Source organism: Euphorbia lathyris, chromosome 3, assembly GCF_963576675.1.
Source record: "Euphorbia lathyris chromosome 3, ddEupLath1.1, whole genome shotgun sequence".
NCBI lineage: Eukaryota > Viridiplantae > Streptophyta > Magnoliopsida > Malpighiales > Euphorbiaceae > Euphorbia > Euphorbia lathyris.
The window spans coordinates 102814227-102834672 of NC_088912.1; the positions used below are offsets into that span (position 1 = coordinate 102814227).

At 36.0% G+C, this 20446-nt stretch overlaps 3 protein-coding genes across 3 annotated transcripts; 1 reads left to right on the forward strand and 2 right to left on the reverse strand.

Annotated features, from left to right (window-relative positions):
- LOC136224215 (F-box/LRR-repeat protein 4) lies at positions 1 to 4112 on the forward strand. The gene is made up of 2 exons (XM_066012487.1): positions 1 to 546; positions 2901 to 4112. Exons 1-2 carry the CDS (start codon positions 213 to 215, stop codon positions 3791 to 3793), a joined length of 1227 nt encoding a protein of 408 aa, XP_065868559.1. The 5' UTR covers positions 1 to 212; the 3' UTR covers positions 3794 to 4112.
- Positions 4113 to 12529: 8417 nt separating this feature from the next.
- On the reverse strand, positions 12530 to 14393 carry LOC136223449 (GEM-like protein 4). The gene is made up of 4 exons (XM_066011452.1): positions 14159 to 14393; positions 13955 to 14035; positions 13137 to 13411; positions 12530 to 12878 (listed from the first exon to the last, which is right to left on the reverse strand). Exons 1-4 carry the CDS (start codon positions 14307 to 14309, stop codon positions 12696 to 12698), a joined length of 690 nt encoding a protein of 229 aa, XP_065867524.1. The 5' UTR covers positions 14310 to 14393; the 3' UTR covers positions 12530 to 12695.
- Positions 14394 to 17984: 3591 nt separating this feature from the next.
- On the reverse strand, positions 17985 to 19757 carry LOC136223654 (GEM-like protein 4). The gene is made up of 4 exons (XM_066011769.1): positions 19559 to 19757; positions 19342 to 19422; positions 18563 to 18837; positions 17985 to 18359 (listed from the first exon to the last, which is right to left on the reverse strand). Exons 1-4 carry the CDS (start codon positions 19707 to 19709, stop codon positions 18168 to 18170), a joined length of 699 nt encoding a protein of 232 aa, XP_065867841.1. The 5' UTR covers positions 19710 to 19757; the 3' UTR covers positions 17985 to 18167.
- Between the last annotated feature and the right edge of the window lie 689 nt (positions 19758 to 20446).

A 20446-nucleotide genomic window follows, 5' to 3' on the forward strand; every position in this document is an offset into this window, starting at 1 on the left:
CAAACTCTAGAAATTTAACTAAAATCCAACAACTTAGTTTTGGTTATTAATAAAACAATAATTAGGTCCTATTATCCTCCCAAGTTCTGATAAGTGGATCGATCCCGGAGAAAAAGGAAGGAAAGCGAGATTAGGGTTTATCATCAACCCTAATCCCCAAAGCTTCCGAAGATTGAAATTTCTGGGATTCCACTCTCAGTATCCCCCAATCGATGATGGCTTCTTCAATTTGCATAAACGAGGCGCTGACAGACGATGAGTTGCGAGCAATTCTGTCCATGCTCGAAAACGACGAGGATAAGGAAATCTTCGGACTGGTTTGCAAGAGATGGCTCCATTTGCAGAGCACAGAAAGGAGGAAACTTGCTGCTCGTGCTGGACCACACATGCTTCAGAAGATGGCTGCTAGATTCTCCCGGTTGATTGAATTGGAACTTTCTCAGTCAATTTCTAGGTCTTTTTATCCTGGTGTTACTGACTCTGATCTTGCTGTTATTGCTGGTGGGTTTAAATGCTTGAGGGTTCTCAAATTGCAGAATTGTAAAGGTAAATTCATGATTGTGCAATTCTTAGTAGCTTCTGTTTTGTTGATTAAATGGTTGTGTTGGATTTGAATTCTAGTGATTTAGTTGATGTAAATATCAAGTTTTATTCATATGTTGTCTGTCTCTAACATGATGATACAATGAAGGAGACTGATCTTGGCTTAAAAAGTTGATTGCGCCCTGGGATCACAGAGTGTCTTGTTAGCCTCTTGAACTTAAAGTAATCTATTAGCCACCTTAATTTGTTTAGAGTGACATATTGTCTCAGTGAACTTGCTTACATTGGCCTATTGTCCCAGAATTTGCTTAAATTGATATAAATTTCAATTTGTTCAAATCCAATCATGTTCCCTACGTGGACTTAGGAAGCTAATCATGTCACCTTAAGCAAGTTTAGGGGAGCTGGCGAGATACTTTGTAAGTTCAGGAGTCCAATCAACTTTTTGGACTAAGTTTATGTGGCTTCTAATGTATAAAGCGGACTGAATTTGAATCATAGGAAACTGGAATTGGTTTGAAAATCTAGTGACTCTAACTTTGAAATTGACTTATCAACGCCTTGAAGTTGCTTAGAGTGTCATAATTAACCCTCTAAGTCAAGTCCTACGTGTCAGAGGAATTGGATATTTGGACTAGTTGAGGCGGTTATCAGTTAAAATTGACTGATTAACCCCTTGAAGTTGCTTAGAGTGATATAATTAACCCCCCAAGTCATGTCGGACTTGATAGAGCAAGTGGAGATTTAGACTACTTGAAGAACTTATCAGTTTAAGTAAATTTAAAGGTCCATTAGGTCATTTTAAGCAAGTTCAGGGGGCAATAGGTCTAAAATACCTAACAGTCATCTTTAAGGAGTGAATCGGTCGTTTTTTAAGTTCGTGGGCCAATCGACTTTTATAGGCAATTTGGAGAGGCTGTGTATATATTTAATTAGACCTTTGAATTTCATCTTACCTCTTAGCCATGCCATTATGCATTTGACTGATTAACCCCTTGAAGTTGCTTAGAGTGGCATAATTAACCTCCTAAGTCAAGTCCTCCATGGCAGAGCAAGTGGAGATTTAGACTAGTTGAAACGCTTATCAGTTTGAGCAAGTTTAAGGGCCCAATAGGTCATTTTAAGTAAGTTTAGGGAGGCTATAGGTCTTAGAGACCTAACTGGTCATGTTTAAGCAAGTTTAAGAAGTGAATCGGTCGTTTTTTAAGCTCCAGGGCAATTGGCCTTTATAGCCAATTTGGAGAGGCTGTGGCCATTGAATTTCATCTTCCCTCTTAGCCATGCCATTACGCATTTGACGGATGAACCCTTAAAGTTGCATTGAGTGACATAATTAACCCCCTGAGTCAAGTCTTATGTGGCAGGGCAAGTGGAGATTTAGACTAGTTTTATCAGTTTAAGCAAGTTAAAGGGCCCAATAAGTCATTTTAAGCAAGTTCAGCGGGGCAATAGGTCTAGGAGAGCTTACAGATCATGTTTAAGCAAGTTTAAGGAATGAATAGGTCGTTTTTCAAGTTAGCGCGCAATCGGCTTTTAATGCCAATTTGGAGAGGCTGTGCATATATTAGGCCTTTGAATTCATCTTACCTCTTAGCCAGGCCCCTTGAAGTTGCTTAGAGTGGCGTAATTAACCCTCTAAGTCAAGTCCTACTTGACAGAGCAAGTGGAGATTTGGACTAGTTGCCGCGCTTATCAGTTTAAGCAAGTTTAAGGGTCCAACAGGTCATGTTAAGCAAGTTGAGGGAAGCAATAGTAGGTCTAATAGACCTAACAGGTCATGTTTAAACACGTTGAAGGAGTGAATCGGTCGTTTTTGAAGTTCCTTTCCTCTGTTTTAAGCAAGTTTAAGGGTCCAGTAGGTCATTTTAAGCAAGTTCAGGGGGCAATAGGTCTTAGAGACCTAACAGGTCATGTGTAAGCAGGTTTAAGGAGTGAATCGGTCGGAAGCAAGTTTAAGGGGCAATAGGTCTAAGAGGCCTAACATGTCATGTTTAAGCACATTTAAGGAGTGAATCGGCCTTTTTAAAGTTCATTGCCACTGTTTTAAGCAAGTTTAAGGGCCCAATAGGTCATTTTAAGCAAGTTCAGGGGGCGACAAGTCTAAGAGACCTAACATGTCATGTCTAAGTAAGTTTAAGGAGTGAATCGGTCGTTTTTTAAGTTCGGGAGGCAATCGACTTTTAAAATTCTTTCTTGTTTATTCCTTACCTCTGTGGCTGAACGTGTTTCTGAATCGGAGAGAAGTCTGCAATGAAATTCTAATGCAGTTTTAGGTTGCCTCAATCATCTTGTTTTTATTATCTTGATCATGTTTACTCTGTATATTCCTTATATTCAGCATTTCTTTTGTACTCCAGGTATTACGGATAGCGGAATGCGGTCAATCGGATGCAATCTTTCTTCACTACAGTCTTTGGATGTATCCTATTGCAGAAAACTGACAGACAAGGGATTATCTGCTGTCACTGAGGGTTGTACAGATCTTCGGAGTCTCCATCTTACCAATTGCAGATTTATTACCGATGAATTGTTGAAATCGCTCTCCAAAAACTGCCGTGATCTACAGGAGTTAGGCCTCCAAGGATGTCCAAACATAACAGACAACGGCCTTACAGATCTCGTTAAAGGTTGTCGCCGGATCCAGTTCTTAGACATCAACAAATGCAGCAATGTTGGAGACATCGGGATTTCCAATCTTTCGAAGGCCTGCTCGTCTTATCTCAAGACACTGAAGTTGTTAGATTGCTACAGAGTTGGGGATGAATCCATAACATCTGTAGCCAAATTCTGCAATAATCTCGAGACCCTTATAATCGGTGGCTGTCGAGACGTCTCTGATGTATCTATGAAATCATTAGCCTCGGCCTGTAAGAATAGTTTGAAGATTTTGCGGATGGATTGGTGTTTAAATATTTCAGACTCTTCATTGAATTGTATCCTCAACGAATGCAGAAGTCTCGAGGCTCTCGACATCGGTTGCTGCGAGGAGATCACAGATGCTGCATTTCGAGGTTTAGGAACTGCAGAAACTGAACTGAAGCTGAAGGTTCTGAAGGTCAGCAACTGTCCGAAGATAACCATAACCGGGATAGCCATGCTATTGGGGAAGTGCAAGGCTTTAGAATACCTTGATGTGAGGTCTTGCCCTCATGTTACAAAGTCCGGTTTTGACGAGGCTGGTTTGCAATTCCCTGAATTTTGTAAAGTAAATTACACAGGCAGCTTAAATGAACCGGACGTTCTAGTTTGAGACTCTGGGCATTTTGCTGTTAGATATTAGTTGAAGGTGTTTCTCAATCCGAGCTATACACTTTATATCTATCGTTTGGAGTAAAACAAGAAAAAGCGACTTAAAAAAGGAGAACCGAACGGACATTCAGAATGCCATGGATTGAGATTATGGAGAAGATTTATGTTTTGTGAGATGTTGATATATATTTCTCTGGTGATTACTTTTATTTATTTTTTATTTTTGGTTTTTGCTCTGTTTCTTAATGGTGATGTTAAGATGTTAATTATCTTTGTATATTTATGGGTAAATTCCAAAAAAAAAAAACATTGTGATTACACTTTTTTTTTTTTTTTTTTTTTTTTTTTTTTTTTTAATATCTCTATGGCTTTTGTTTGCGATGATTGAGGTTTTTGCTTTGCTAAAAATGATAATTTTTTAGTTTGACATTATAAAAGTGATCGTTAATGATCTTAAAATTGAAAATTATAAAATTATACGGATTAGAGAGATTTCGGTGTTTGGTTAGGTAATTACTATTGTTGTTTTATACTTGAAAAACAATTTTTTTTTTGGGCTTAATACATTATTTGTCTTTCGAACTTGTCCAAAAGCTTGATTGTCCCTTTAAACTTTCAAAGTGTCTAGATAGCTCATCTGAATTTGCATAAAATAAAATGTTCATTTAGTCTCCTAAACTTACGTAAAAATAATAAATTAATCACTCGGTTGTAAAAAAATAAGTTAAATGTGGAATTGCACGTGCGGTAGAATGTTATTACATAATTTACAAAATAGATAAAATAAAAGTTCTTACTTGTTCAACTATAATGCTTTTTCTTTCTCTAATATTAGAATCGCATATCCTGACATTAATCGTTTTACTTTTTAAAGATGCGTGTAACATAAGCTTCGAATTTAACTTACTTTTTTTACAACCGAGTGATTAATTGATTACGTTTTAAGCAAGTTTATGGGCTAACTGAACATTTTATATAAGTTCAAGGGTCTATCGGAACAATTTGAAAGTTCAGGAGCCAATCAAGTTTTTTGGACAAGTTCAAGGGTAAATGATGTATTAAGCATTTTTTTTGTTCTAACAGGAGTGAATTCTTCATTTTTTAGAAAAACAGTTTGTAAAATGTAATCGCAAATCGTAACAACAAATAACAGGTAAAATAAACGGGATCTTAAAGATATTTAGTACCATATCCTGCTTGGATTTTTTTTTTTTACTGACATGCAAATGATAAAAAGTCGCTCATAATGGTTTTTTTTCTTTCCGAATTTACCCTTTATGATCCTACTTTCTCTTTATCTTTTTATTAACTTTAATCATGTGGTTAGTATTTTTTGTTTGGTTTCTGTTTTATTTTATTTTTAATTCAGATGCATCTAATTATTAAATTAAAATTGTATAAAGAAGGCAACTTTGTAATGCACTTATTGCTAGTATTAAATGAATGATTCCATAAATTATTCCTGATGCTAAGAGAATATTCTGGTGTCTGCCAACTCAATGATTTGGAGAGATAATTTGATTGATACAATTATCATTTTTCTTACATTTATATTATCTAATATAAATGAGGACCGAACCGAGATATAGTGTCTCGTGGTGCTTTCGTTAACCTTTGCCGGTTATAAAGAGCAATTAGAATAGGTAGAGGCAGCAATCGATAACTAAAGATGGTGACTAGCACTAGGCGACGATTCGAGGTCTCAAATACACGACAATTCAAACAGTGATGGAACCATGATATAGTGTCTCGCGGTGCTCCGTTAACCTTTAGCGGTTATAAAGAGCGATTAGAATCGGTAGAGGCAGCAATCGACAACTAAAGATGGTGACTAGCTCTTGTACAAATGAAAAGATCAGATAGAAGAAAGAAAACAGAAATTCATCTTATTGAAATATAGTGTGATGATTACAGGTATATATAGACCCTGTATCAGTCATACAAAAAGTGTGAGTTTAGTTTGCCACATCAGCAAACTAAATATCACAATACAATACAAATTTTGTTCTATTTAATCTACACTTCCCTCTCAAGCTTGTGATTCTGCAAATCGCATTCCAAGCTTGTATAAAACTGATAACATAAAAGAACTAGTTATAGGCTTTGTAAGGAAGTCAGCAAGTTGTAGCTTTGTATGAACATAAGGAGTATCTATGAACCCATTCACATACTGGTCTCTCACAATATGACAATCAATGTCAATGTGTTTTGTTTGTTCGTGGAACACTGGATTAGCAGCTATATATATAGCTGATTGATTGTCACAGTGTAATGGTATTGGCAGCTGAACTGGTATTTTAAATTCTCCAAGTAGAAAACTTAACCATTTGAGTTCACATACGGTTGTAGCCATAGCTCTATATTCTGCCTCTGCAGAAGAACGACTTACAGTGGACTGTTTCTTGGATTTCCAGGATATCAGTGCCTTTCCTAGCAAGATGCAATATCCTGTAACAGATTTTCTAGTTATCTTGCATCTCCCCCAATCAGAATCACAATAACTGCTAATTGTCAATTCATTTTCTGTAGGATAAAACAATCCTAGCTTAACTGTTCCTTTTAAATACTTTAGCACATGTAGTGCTATTTGCATATGAACTTCAGTAGGAGCATTCATGAATTGGCTAAGCTGTTGTGTGATAAAAGAGATATCTGGCCTAGTAAAGCCTAGATAAAGTAATCTGCCCACTATTCTTCTGTATCTTTCTGGTTTAGAACAAAAATCTGAATTATCATCAAACTTAAAACGTGTAGGCATAGGGCTGGAAACTTCTTTAGTTTCAGTTAAACCTGCATCTGCAATTAACTCAGAAATGTATTTCTGTTGAGATAAGAACAGACCATCATAAGATCTTGCCAACTCCACTCCCAAGAAGAATTTTGCATAGCCTAAATCTTTAATGGTAAAAACTCTGTCCAACTCCTTTTTCACTTCATCAATTAGAACCTCCGAAGATCAAGTGATCAATGCATCATCAACATATATTACAATCACAAGGAAATTAGTTGCTGTAGTTTTAGTAAACAAACAATAATCATGATATGACTTTGTAAAACCCAATTCAAGCAACTTATTTGTGAATTCCTTATACCATTGCCTCCCTGCCTGTTTCAATCCATAGAGTGACTTATTTAACTTGCAAACTTGTCCTGATTTAGCCTTACTGTACCCTTCTGGTGGCTCTAAATAAATCTCTTCATCCACAAAACCATGTAGATATGCATTATTGATATCTACTTGGTGAATTGGCCACCCTTTCGCTGCAGCAATAGCAAGAAAAGTTCTAACCGTAACCACTTTAGTCACCGGAGAAAAACTCTCAGTATAATCAACTCCATATTTTTGTTTATACCCCTTAGCAACCAGCCTGGCCTTGAACCTTTCCACAGACCCATCTGACTTGTACTTCACATGAAAAACCCATCTAGAGGTGATAGTGTTCTTGCCATAAGGTAAGGTTGTAAGAGTCCAAGTGTTATTCTGCTCAAGGGCTGTGAGTTCAACATCCATAGCAGCAATCCAAGCAGGATCCTTCTTAGCTTCAACATAAGTTTGAGGTTCCTTGACTTTGGAAATCTGAGTTAGGAAAGCATGATAATGAGGGGTAAAAGTCACTTGAGAAAGATTACTACTAGTGTGAGCTGCATTAACAATGAAATCATTATGCCACAAAGGTGGTTTATGAGGTCTCATTGATTGTCTTACAGGAGGTTGAATAGGAGATTGTAAAGTAGAGGAGGATTGAGGAGAAACAAGAATTTTTGATGAAACTGATTTATGGGACATAACTGGAGTAGAAGAATCAGTATGTGAAATATTATCATTTTTGAAAGAAGGAAGTGAAGAAGAAGAAGCAGAAGGTATAGGAGAGGAATCTGAGATAGAAGGATTAGGAAGAGGTATGATAATGGGGTCTGCAAGTGAGACATTGGGAGAAGCTAATAAAGGTGGAGTCTCATTTTGAAAAGGGAAGATTGATTCATAGAATTCAATATCCCTGGAAACACAAAACTTTTGTGTATCTAAGTTAAGGACCTTAAAACCCTTTTGCCCAGGGGCAACTCCCATATAGATTGCTTTATAGGCCCTGACCTCAAACTTAGTTTTATGAGGTTTAGTATTGGTTATGTAACAGAGACAACCAAAAACTTTGAATTTCTCTAAGCTAGGTTGTTGACCTGTCAAGATGAACAAAGGACTCTTCCACTTGAGAATTCGAGTAGGAAGAACATTGATTATATGAGTGGCATGAAGAATAGCTTCCCCCCAGTATTTATGTGACAGATGACCTTGTTGTAGCAATGCTCTTGCAATTTCAGCAAGATGTCTATGCTTGCGTTCCACAACCCCATTTTGTTGTGGTGTGTGGACGCAAGTTCTCTCATGTAGAATTCCATAGGAACCAAAGACTTGTTGTGTGTTCCTACTGATGAATTCAGTACCATTGTCGGATCTGACTCTCTTGACAGATGTAGCAAACTGAACTGAAATCATTTTTAAAAAATTATCCAACAGAGTTGCAACTTGGGATTTGTGATGAAAAAGCAAAGTCCAGGTAACTCTAGAAAAGTCATCAACAATAGTTAGCACATATCTTTCCCCTTTAGTTGCTGGTGTGCTATAAGGACCCCAGACATCAATGTGTAGAAGTTCAAAACAAGATAATGTTTTAATTGAACTATTAGGAAAAGTCTTTCTAGTTTGTTTAGCAGTATGACAAACTTCACAGACTGATACATGAGGAATAGAATTAAAACCAAACAGTTTAGCTAAAGTGCCAAAGGCTACATGTCCTAGTCGAAGATGCCAGATATCATTAACATTGGAATCTCTAATGTGATTAACATATAGTTGAGAAGCACTAACATACTGCTGCAAAATACTCTGATGAAATGATGCCTGATGTAAGATGTAGAGTCCATTTTGGTAAAATCCAACTGCCAATATATGATTAGAGTCCTGGTCCTGTAGCACACAATGTGAAGTATGAAACTGAATTAATATTTTACTATCAGTCAATAACTGGCCCACTGAGAGAAGATTGAATTCAAAACTTGGCACATAAAGTACGTTTTGTAACTTGAGATCATTGCTCAGAATCACAGTGCCTTTGACGAGCACTTGTTGCTCTTGTCCATCAGGCAAATACACATTTCTGGAATGCGTTAACTTCTCTTGATGAGAGAATAATTTCAGGTTATTACACATATGTGTAGATGCTCCTGAATCTACTATCCATACAGTTGATGAAGAATTATGTGTGTGCACAGATAAAGCAACATCAGAAAACTTACCACTAGATGCAAAAGCTGTGAAAGCAGGCTTGGTATCTGTATTTGCTTTACCTCGAAGAAGTCTGGCTAACTCCTTCTGAACAAGCTTCATAACTCCCTTCTCCATAGTTTTATTTCCTGCAAAACATTCTTCATCACTCTCAACATCACTATTGTCATCCAGAGGTGTCTCTATGTCACGTGCATTTGCAAAAGCAACAGTTGCTGATTTCGTGCCGGAACTAGAACCACTACTATTAGCAGTATTTGCTGGGGTACTTCCAGGTTTCTTCCCCTTGTACCAATCAGGAAATCCATGGAGTAAGAAACATTCTTCCTTCACATGCTTGTGGCGTTTGCAATGAGTGCAAAACTTGTCTTGTTTATCTTCTCTTGAATTAGGAAATTGCTTTTTCTTGCGAGGATCTGGCTTGGATGAACTCTGTTTGAAATGTCCTTGTGCCACAGCATTAACAAAATCAACCTGATTATCTGCGACATATCCTCTCTGTGTTTCCACTCTTTGAACCATCGAATAAGCATTATTGATATGTGGAATTGGATCCATCAACAATATTTGATTGCTAACATGTTCATACTCAGGATTCAAACCTGATAAGAATTGCATCACCCGATTAGTTTCACATTGAGTCTGAAACAGAGATCTAGATCCTCCACAATCGCAATTCTGAAAAGGTTGTAATATTGAAATTTCATCCCATAAGCGCTTCAATTTCATGAAGTAAGACGATATGGAGTGACTGCTTTGAATGACTTTGCTAAGCTCTTGTTTCAGATGGAAGAGCTGCAATCCGTTATGTTCTCCAAATCGCTGTTGCAGTTCAAGCCAAAGTGCTCGAGCAGAAACTGCATACAGAAAAGCATCAGCTATTTCTTTGGATATAGAGTTAAACAACCAGGAAAAGACAAGACTATCTAATTCTGCCCAGCGTTCATAGTCAGGTGCATCTGTCTTGGGAGATGTATCACATAAGATGAAATTCAATCTACGTTTTGCACGCAGAGCATGAGTCATAGAATGACTCCAAGGTATGTAGTTAGCATTTCCTGTAAGAACAGTACTTACAAGAACGAGACTAGGATTATCAGTGACAGATAACGATCCAAAAGAATCAACCTGGTTGGAAAAGCTTAATGATCGTATTTTTGACCTAATTTTCTTTTCTGTCAGATCTTGTGCGAGATCTGATTTCAAGCCATCGTGATTCGATTTTGCAGTAGTTGATTTTTGAGGAGAAGTTGATTTTGCTTCAGCCTCATCTTCCGATGAATCAGTTACATCAGTTTCATGACCATCTTCTTGCGTTTGCAGAGCACGAAGGTAGTTTCTATTTTTCTTCGTCATTTGCGAGGAATAATGGTGAAATCAGATCTGTGCTTCCATAAGCTCTGATACCATCTTGTACAAATGAAAAGATCAGATAGAAGAAAGAAAATAGAAATTCATCTTATTGAAATATAGTGTGATGATTACAGGTATATATAGACCCTGTATCAGTCATATAAAAAGTGTGAGTTTAGTTTGCCACATCAGCAAACTAAATATCACAATACAATACAAATTTTGTTCTATTTAATCTACACTAGCACTAGGGTTGTAAATGAGCTGAGCCGCTCATGAGCGGCTCAGTGTTCAGCTCGAAACAATTCATTATTAGATAATTTTCTTAATAAACCAAATTCAAAGAGGATTTTGGGCTCGAAACAAGCTCAAAGCTCGGCTCGAGCTCGTTTATTTTCTAATGAGCTGAGCTGAGCTGAGCTTGAGCAAGCCAAAGCTTGGCTCAGGCTTGATCTCGTTAATTTTATAGCGAGCAGAGCTTGAGCATAGCAAAACTCGGCTGGGTTCGACTCGGCTTGATTACAGCCCTAACTAGCACTAGGCGACAATTCGAGGTGTCAAATACGCGACAATTCAAAGTGTCAAATTTGTTATAAAAGTTCGCTAACAATTTGATTGGTGTAAAATATACACGTACTTAGGACAGAATTGCTCTAGTTATAACAAAAAATAATAATAAGAGAAAAGTATAAAAATAAACCTTATAGTTTTAATGATTAGTAAAAACAGTTTTTGTGGTTTAAATGTTTACAAATTAAGGTTCTGTGCTTTGTGAAATTTGCAGTTAAATGAATTTGAGTCATTTTTTTTTGTCAAAAGTCGGACATTGTATTTTGGGTAATTTGCAAAGTCAATCTTTTTAATTCTTCCAAATCGCTTCATTTTGGGGTAAATCGTATGTTTGACGGAATGACTGAGTTTGTAAACTGCACAAAGCACAAAATCTCTATTTGCAAACATTTAAACCACATGATTTATTTTTCTACTTTACTCTAACAATAACTTTGCAACCTCTCTAATTCGAGCACCTATGTTGCACGGGCACGGAATCAGATATCGTGAAATGTTATTTTTAAAACATAATCTTCAAACGGAAATGGACACGAACACAAAACGCAAAAAGGTCCCGCTCCCTCGACCTCTAAACACAAGATGCTAGGGCTTAATTAGTTTGTTAAGCTCTATAGCACTAGAAGGCACCTATATTGCACAAACAAGGAACCAGACAACGTGAAACATTATTCTTAAAACATAACCTTCAAACGGACACGAAACACAAAAAGTTCCACTCCCGCCGCCTCTAACCACAAGATGCTACTGCTTAGTGCAAAAGCAGTCTTTGGCAACGTTTGTTTCCCTTAAGGGTCGGTTTTAAAACCGTTGCCAAAGAAGCGACGCCATTGCCTGACGTTGGTTGTACAATCGACGTCAAAGAGTTTACCTTTGGCAATGGTTTTTAATTAAAACTGTTGTCAAAGAGCGCCAATGGCATCGGTTTTAATAAAAAAACCGCTGCCAAAAGTAAGATCTTTGGCAACGATTGATAGTAAAAAGCAAAAAACGATGCCAATGATAATAACATCGGTTTTTATTCTAAAACTGATGCCAAAAGTAAGATCTTAGGCAACGGTTTATAGTAAACACCGATGCCAAAGATAAACAGTTTAAGACAACCGACCCCCAAAGACCTTTGACATCGGTTTTTTTTATAGAAACTGTTGCCAATAAGGTATCACCAAAGACCATTTTTTACACTAGTGAAGACACCTATATTGCACAGACAAGGAACCCGACAACGTGAAATGTTATTTTTAAAACCTAACCTAAAAACCAAAACGGATACACGAAACATAGAAAGCTCCTGCTCCCTCCGCCTCTAAACACAAGATGATGCTGCTTGTTCAGTAAAGCTTATAGCACTAGAAGGCATCTATCACAGGCACAGAACCAGACATGTGTGAAACGTATTTTTAAAACATAACCTTCGTACGAAAACAGGCACGGACACGAATCGCAAAAAGGCTACTAAAAGAGGAGTGTCCGTGCTAACATAGAATGACATAAACACAATAACACTATGTGATTCCAATTAGATTTGTGTCCAAATAAGAATGAAAAACTTCTCATTAATAAAACTTTTTCTGTACAATTTTTTCTGTCAACTAATGTTGTTGACATGTGATCTTGCTTCTTAGTTACATCCCATGAATAAAAGGGGTTGACTTCAAGGTCTTGCTTATACTAAATCATCTCATTTGATTGATTTTTAGCTGTCAAAGCTTTGAGAAAGTGCTTGCTGAAGATGGTTGAAAGCTTTTTGATAATTGAAGAAACCCATAAACCAGAAATCAAAATCATCAACACTAACTATTTGTATGTACTTCTGTGATGGCTTCTTTACATTTTCACTTTGGTTTGCTGTCTTTATCTTCCTTAATGGGATCACTACCTGCAAAAATTAGAATCTTTAGCTTCAATTCTTAACATTGCTCAAACAAATGAGATTTACTAACCACCAATTAACTTCTTAAACTTTCTTAACGTGATTCACTCCTGAACTTGTTTAAAGTGACGTGCGCTTTACTGTCATGTAAGACTTGTGGTATAATCATGTCACTTTAAACAACTTTAAGAAGCTAATCCATCGTTTTTATCATAAGATTTTTCCCGACAAGTTTCAGGGACTAAGAACTTTTTAGAATATTACCTTGTAATGGATTCTTACGAATTTTCCATCGGAAGAAGACATTTTGATTGATCTCTCACTACAGAAGGCAATCTTTTCAGATGAGATAAAGAGAAGGCCAGCAAGAGGACCAGCTGTTGTTGACAAGTAACATTGGCAAGCTTTCAACAATATTTCTCCTTCTCTAACACTAAATAACTGCCTGAATACTTTCTTAACTCCTCCTACTTTAATTATTCTTGCACCTAAGCTCAACTTTCCTTTCAGGGTTTCTGTTATTTTGCTCCCCAATCTCACTGCAATCAAACAAATTAAAAAAGTGATCAAATTCAGCCATCAAACTCAATTTTTTAACAATTTTAGTAAGTGAATCCGATTAATTAGTGTCAAAGGAAGGGGTCACGGAGAGTCTATTGACATCGTTAAAATTACTGACGGATTTTCCATCGCTAAATGAGTAATTTTTGTTGGATTTAGCATCAGTTGACAGAATATGTCCGTCACTGATGCTTAGTGCCTTAAAAAGTTTGTAACCTTCAACACCTTTGTAAATTTTAGTAAGTGAATCCAATTGACTATAGGGGCGGAGGAAGAGGGTCACAAAGGGTTTACTGACTTTCAACTTGGTGAAAAAATAAAGAAGAAATAGGATTAGGGACAACAATTTCTGTTGCCAAATTCAAACTTAGTAATGAATTTGGCATAATCTTGACGGAAATATCCGTCGCCCATGCTTAGTCCCACAAAAAGTTGATAAATTACTAACAAATTTTCATCAATTGACCCAAGTATTTTATTCTCGCTACACCACTGTTTTGATTAGTCTTAATACAACTTACCATGCTCTCGGATTCCATGTGCAAATTTGTCAGCTTTTTTCCCTAGTTTGTTCATCCTCTGAATCACTGAGTCTAGCTTGTCTGCAACATATTAAAGCTAGCAGATTAGAAAAACCCCATCATGTTTTTCATGGAAGTAAGAAAGAGACACTACAAGAAAAAACTCATCACCGAGGAAATATCCGTAGTAAATGATGTAATTACCTTGCTTGACAGTGAGGGATTGATGAGCAGGAGTTGGAACATAGCCTTGGGTAGCATTTCCAAGCAAAAGTCTTGGCATTCTCTTAACTGGCTTTGCTGAACTTGTGATTGGGATTCCAAAAACTTGTGCTTTCTGAGCTAAAATCTTCATCTTTTATCAAAATATGAATTTGGTAGGAAGAAGATTGTAGAGAGAGTGATGATTAGGTTGCTGAATTTGGTAGATGAAAATATGAATTTTGTGCTAAGTATATATAGAAAAGGATATTTGAGTTAGGTGATACTTAAGTTTTGCTTTGCTTACATGAGTCAGCAATTGATCATCCACGATTGCAAAGGCAGACATCTTGACTCAGACATGATGTATATATTTTTAAGAAAATATTACATTTTTATTGCTTTCAAGAGAAGAAATTGTAGGCCCATTTCTTGTTTTTTCCAAATTTGAATATCCATTTCTATTTCCTGTAGACCATTGATTCGATTTTGATTATTCTCTTTATTCTCAGTGAAAACATTCTATCATTGTGTTTTGCAGTCACCATTTGTTTGGAATAAAATAACAACTTCTAGGCCTTTGTTATCGGATAAATCAGTTTTGAGATTGATAAAAAAAAGCCTATTCATAAGTAGAGGAATGTATTTTTATTTGATACGATCATCTAGTCAATATGGATGACTAGAACCTTTAAATGCTGACTAAAAATGAAGTTGCACATGGAAAAAAGTGGCCAAGCTTGAAATTAAACTGTGCAGTAAATGATAGATTTAAAATGGCACTGTTTTACACGTGGATGCTAAAGCACAAATAATGTCCGCTTGGTTCTCTTTTTTGGTGTTTTGCTCTAATTAATTAGGATTGTAAATGAACCGAGCAATTCATAAGTAGTTCAGCGTTTGACTTGATAAAAACTTGACCGTGTTCGACTCGATTTTAAACCAGCCAAGCTTGAGCATGCTTTTGAGGCGCAATTCGTAAATGGACAGATGTTGAGCATGCGAAACTCGGTTGGAAAAATCGCGAGAATACTCCTGAACATGCACATAAACACACTCAATTATAATGTTTATGTGGCTCGTGAGTAGCTCGATTGGATTCTTTTTTAATTATAGTATTTCTATGTAGAGAATGTAAAACTACTTAGTTTTGTGTGAAACTTCAATTTTGTAAGTTTCAAAACTATGTAGCTTATGAACATAATTGATAAATTGTTTCAAGCAAAGTTCATGAACATACTTAAGGAGGTGGTCACGAATAAAATTCGTAAACAAATAAACGAGCTAAATTGATAAACTTTATAAAATAGAAGAGCTAAAACTACTATTTTCTCAATTTGATTTGGGGAATTTATAAAAATCTCACTCTTTCCTCATTAATTGAGACAGTTGAGTTAGAGATATACCATAAATTCCAACAAACACCATTTATATTTTACTTAATTTTCTTTTGTATATACTGACTGTGTAAACGTGTGTTGATAAGGACTTTTGAGGTTGCAATATAGCTTTCTGATGGCAGCAACCATTAACCTAACACTTCATTTTCTATAATAAAAGAGACCATAAAAGTACTTTATAAAATCATGTGTTGTGTTGGATCAATCGAGGCAGTTAGATTTCATTAAACAAACAAAATAACTGCCTGCTTTTTCTTGGATAATGTTTTTTGCGGATCTTTCTTTAGAATAAAATGTGTACAAAATAGGTGTTCAGAATACTAAGTTAGACATTTGGTTACATTAGAGGAAGTAAGGATATGTGTTGCGAAGATGCACAACCGTCAAGCCATATAGACTAATCGGAGGAGAGTTCTGGAATCACGCGAATATACATCTCTGATTCCTTGCCTTGTAAAGGATCAAATTCTATCAACTATATCTTTTTAATCTTTTTAGTATAGATGTTAAAAAGTCCAATTTTACAAAAGGGATAAGAAATGTTAGAAAGGAAAGAAAGTACGCACATGGGATTGCATTGTTGAAAACTTGACATCAATGCCTCACAAATACACAACTTAATTGGACTAAAACACTTTTTCTTGTTAGAGATTTTATCCGCTTTATATTTTTTTTTATATCTTCAATCAAGCTAAGGTGTTGATGACTAGGCATTTGGCCAAACAATTAATAGCACCCGTTTTTTCCTATCTCGCCACAAAACCGTCACCATTAAGTTATATTGCCCATTTTGCATTAGGATTGAGAGAGCATGCGGACCACTACAACAATAACAACAACAAAGCCTTAGTCCCGAAATGATTCGGAGTCGGCTAACATGAACTGAAATCAAGTCGTGTCGCTGACACAAATTAAGCTATAATGAAAAGAAAATAATGATACTAAAAATATTGTCATAAAAAGATATATATAATGAAAGGAAATAATATCATTAAGTATTAATAATCAAAAATTTTACTTTTCGGATTTTCTTTCAGAAATATTCTCATTGAATGAGAAATACTTTCGCATTTTATATATAATGAGAATATAAAATATTTTCGTTAAAAACCTTTTCCATAACTATAATGAGAATGAATGGTATCATAAAAATTGAAATTAAATTAAAAAAAACTAAAATTATGATTATGCCCCCGAACTTGATGTGTATAAATAGGAGTGTTTGGCACTCATTTAGGCATTCAGATTTTCTGTAATAAAACTTTATCACCTTAAGAGCTTGTGTATTTATTCCGTTACTCCGTCGAAGTTCCGTTCCATCCTCATTCCCCAAGCTCGAGAGTTCCACTTCCAAGTCCTACGAGACGACTTTGAGTCCGGTTAGCTAGTTCTAAGGGCCGATTCTTCTTCCCTTTCTACTTGTTAATTAGCTTGTACTCTTCCTATGTACTAGGCTTGGTTGTATTCCGTATTTACTCATGCCACATTTATAATATATGATTTACAATTTCAATTTCACTATACATATTGATGTTTATTACTTGCTTCGATACTTATAATTGATTATTGTGTAGGTCACTTACGAGTTCCGAAATCTATTAGGATTCACATACGTGTTGCCTCGCCGGAGTTGACAATCCGAAAACCGTAGGAATTGACGAGCCACGGAACTTACAGGCCCTAGTTTCTGATCCTAAGAATTAGAGTCGCCTTAAGAGGGAATCACGACCTAAGAACCTCACGGAGTTGTTCGGTCTATAGATAGTCGTCTTTGCAAGAGTAAATTATTAATGGTATATATTTTGAATTGTTTCTCGTATGTTATAACTTATCATTACCCGTATCACTTCGTTAGAGTTTGAACTACAAAAGTCTATTTCACCATAGTTTAGGAGTAGTTGTAATTGTCACCCAAACCCAAAGCTAAAGTATTCACCGCGTAGATAACGTATAGAACCGAGTAGTTTAATACTTGTAGGTATAAATCCCATGGATTCGATACCTGGACTTAACCAGATTTATTACTTGATACGACGGGGTACACTTTCCCCTAAGTAAGAGAGCCCGCGGAAAGATCGTAATCGTATATCATATCCCGCTCTAGTCTAGTCGCTCTCCGTGTTTCTCCCATCAGTAATGTATTAGGCCTAAAATCTAAGCAATTAGATTGTCCCTTGAAACTTAATCTTAGGATCTCGGGTCAACAATGTCGGATTTTCCTTCACAAAGAACTTTAAATTCTAATAGGTTGAGTTCCATTCCTTTCAATATATTTTCAACTTGATATCGATCTAACCCTTTAGTCAACAGATCTATAATATTATCCTTTAAACTTACAAAATCAATAGAGATAACTCTCATTTAGATCAATTGTCTAACGTTGTTATGTCAATGCATCATGCATGGGTTAATTTTTAGGGTTATACATCATATTTATGCTTTGTTAATCGATGCTTAATTATCACAATGTATGCAAATTCCTATACAATTCTCATTAATAGTACTTCTTTACAATTTCTCCTGTCAACTAATCTTGTTGACATGTGATCTTGCTTCTTAATTACATCTCATAAACAAAAGGGAACAAAAGGGGTTGACTTGCTTATACTAAATCATCTCATTTGGTCGTCAAAGCTTTGAGAAAGTGCTTGTTGAAGATGGTTGAAAGCTTTCTGATAATTGAAGAAACCCATAAACCAGAAATCAAAATCATCAACAGTTACTATTTCTATGTACTTCTCTGATGCCATCTTCACATTTTCACTTTGGTTTGCTGTCTTTATCTTCATTAATGGTATCACTACCTGCAAAAATTAGTATCTTTAGCTTCAATTCTTAACATTGCTCAATAAGGATATTTACTTGCTCTGTCATGTAAGGCTCGGGGTTCAATCATGTCACTTTAAACATTTTCAAAGAGGTAATCAATGGTTTTCATGATAAGATTTTTCCGGACAAGTTTCGGGGACTAGGGATGTATTAGAACTTGTTGTTTTTAGAATATTACCTTGTAATGGATTCTGACGGATTTTCCATCGGAAGAAGTCATTTTGATTGATCTCTCACTGCAGAAGGCAATCTTTTGAGTTGAGATAAAGAGAAGGCCAGCAAGAGGACCAGATGTTGTTGACAAGTAACATTGACAAGCTTTCAACAATATTTCTCCTTCTCTAACACTAAATAACTGCCTGAATACTTTCTTAACTCCTCCTACTTTAATTAATCTTGCACCTAAGCTCAACTTTCCCTTCAGGGTTTCTGTGATTTTGCTTCCCAATCTCACTGCAATCCAACAAATTCAGAAAATGATCAATTTCAGCCATCAAACTCCATTTTTTTCACAAATTTTAATTTCATTGACCAGGGGCGGAGGAAGAGGGTCATGGAGGGTCTACTGACTCCCAACTCAAGGAAAAAATAAAGAATTAGACATTTCTGTCAGAAATACAAAATTTATAGTAGGTTTGGCAACGGAAATATCTGTAACGAATGCTTAGTGTAACAAGAAGTTTGTAGCTTTTAACACATTTTCATCAATCGAGTAATTTGTTCTCGCCCCGCCATTGTAGCCAATACTCGATTGATGAAAATGTGTTAAAAGCTACAAACATTTTGTGGGACTAAGCATCCAAGACGGATATTTCCGTTGCCAAATGTACTATAAATTTTGAAATGGACAGAAATTTCTGTCTGTAATTCTTAAAACATTTTCATCAATTGACCCCGACTATTTTGTTCTTGCTCCGCCACTGTTAACCAATTTTGATGACTCTTAATACAACTTACCATGTTCTCGGATTCCGTGAGCAAATTTGTCAGCTTTTTTCCCTAGCTTGTTCATCCTCTGAATCACCGAGTCTAGCTTGTCTGCAAAATGATTAAAACTATCAGATTAGTAAAAACCCATCATTTTCTCATGTAAGTAATAAGAAAGAGACACTACAAGAAAAAACATCCTCACGGCAGAAATATCCGTCGGTAAATTCTGTCGCAAATAGATTACCTTGCTTGACAGTGAGGGATTGATGAGCAGGAGTTGGAACATAGCCTTGGGTAGCATTTTCAAGCAAAAGTCTTGGCATTCTCTTAACTGGCTTTCCTGCAGTTGTGATTGGGATTCCAAAAACTTGTGGTTTCTGACCTAAATTCTTCATCTTTGATCAAATGAGTTTTTCGTTAGTTGGTAGAAGATTGTAGAGAGAGTGATTAGGTTGCTTAAATTATGAATTTAGTGTAAGCTATATATAGAAAAGGATATTTGAGTTAGGTGATACTTTACTTTTGCTTACATGAGTCAGCCATTGATCATCCATGATAGCAAAGGCAGACATCTTGACTCAGACATGATGTATATATTTTTAAGAAAATATTACATTTTTTATTGCCTTCAAGAAAAAGATATTGTAGGCCCAATTTTGAAAATCCATTTCTTTTTTTTATGTAGTCCTTTTTGTTATCCAGATTGGATTAACTGGTTTGAGGTTAATCAAATACCCTTTAGATGATTATTTTTTAATAATATTTTTTGGTTTACGAGGAATTGAATTCAGGACGGAATTAAAACTGAGTAGGGATCATTTCTACTCAAGCCACCCTCAATTAGTTTTGATCTTTTTAATTTATAGAATTTATCAATTTAGCTTGTGTAGAGTCTTTTTACTTGAGAACATTACGGATTCATTGGACATTTTTTACACACGCAGTTAACTTTGTAATGACCCGGTCCTAAAAGGGTGGCATTATGGTGGACGATCTAAGCGTCCTATAGGATGGTTATGGGGTAGTAATGAATAGAATCGCACCTCGGAAAGAGAGAGATGTGTAGTAATGAGTAGTGTGTATTTCTAATACAAATAGATGTGTTTCAAGGCGGTGAGACCAAAGAAATAGA

Bases quoted from the DNA above. Each gene is read 5' to 3' on its own strand.
- LOC136224215 (XM_066012487.1), top strand. From the start codon at position 213: ATGATGGCTTCTTCAATTTGCATAAACGAGGCGCTGACAGACGATGAG. The intron at 547-2,900 runs GTAAATTCATGA...TTTGTACTCCAG, and splicing joins CAAATTGCAGAATTGTAAAG to GTATTACGGATAGCGGAATG.
- LOC136223449 (XM_066011452.1), bottom strand. From the start codon at position 14,309: ATGAAGATTTTAGCTCAGAAAGCACAAGTTTTTGGAATCCCAATCACA. The intron at 14,036-14,158 runs GTAATTACATCA...AATATGTTGCAG, and splicing joins ATCCCTCACTGTCAAGCAAG to ACAAGCTAGACTCAGTGATT. The intron at 12,879-13,136 runs GTAATATTCTAA...TAATTTTTGCAG, and splicing joins TCGTAAGAATCCATTACAAG to GTAGTGATCCCATTAAGGAA.
- LOC136223654 (XM_066011769.1), bottom strand. From the start codon at position 19,709: ATGAAGAATTTAGGTCAGAAACCACAAGTTTTTGGAATCCCAATCACA. The intron at 18,838-19,341 runs GTAAGTTGTATT...GTTGGATTGCAG, and splicing joins TCACGGAATCCGAGAACATG to TGAGATTGGGAAGCAAAATC. The intron at 18,360-18,562 runs GTAATATTCTAA...TAATTTTTGCAG, and splicing joins CCGTCAGAATCCATTACAAG to GTAGTGATACCATTAATGAA.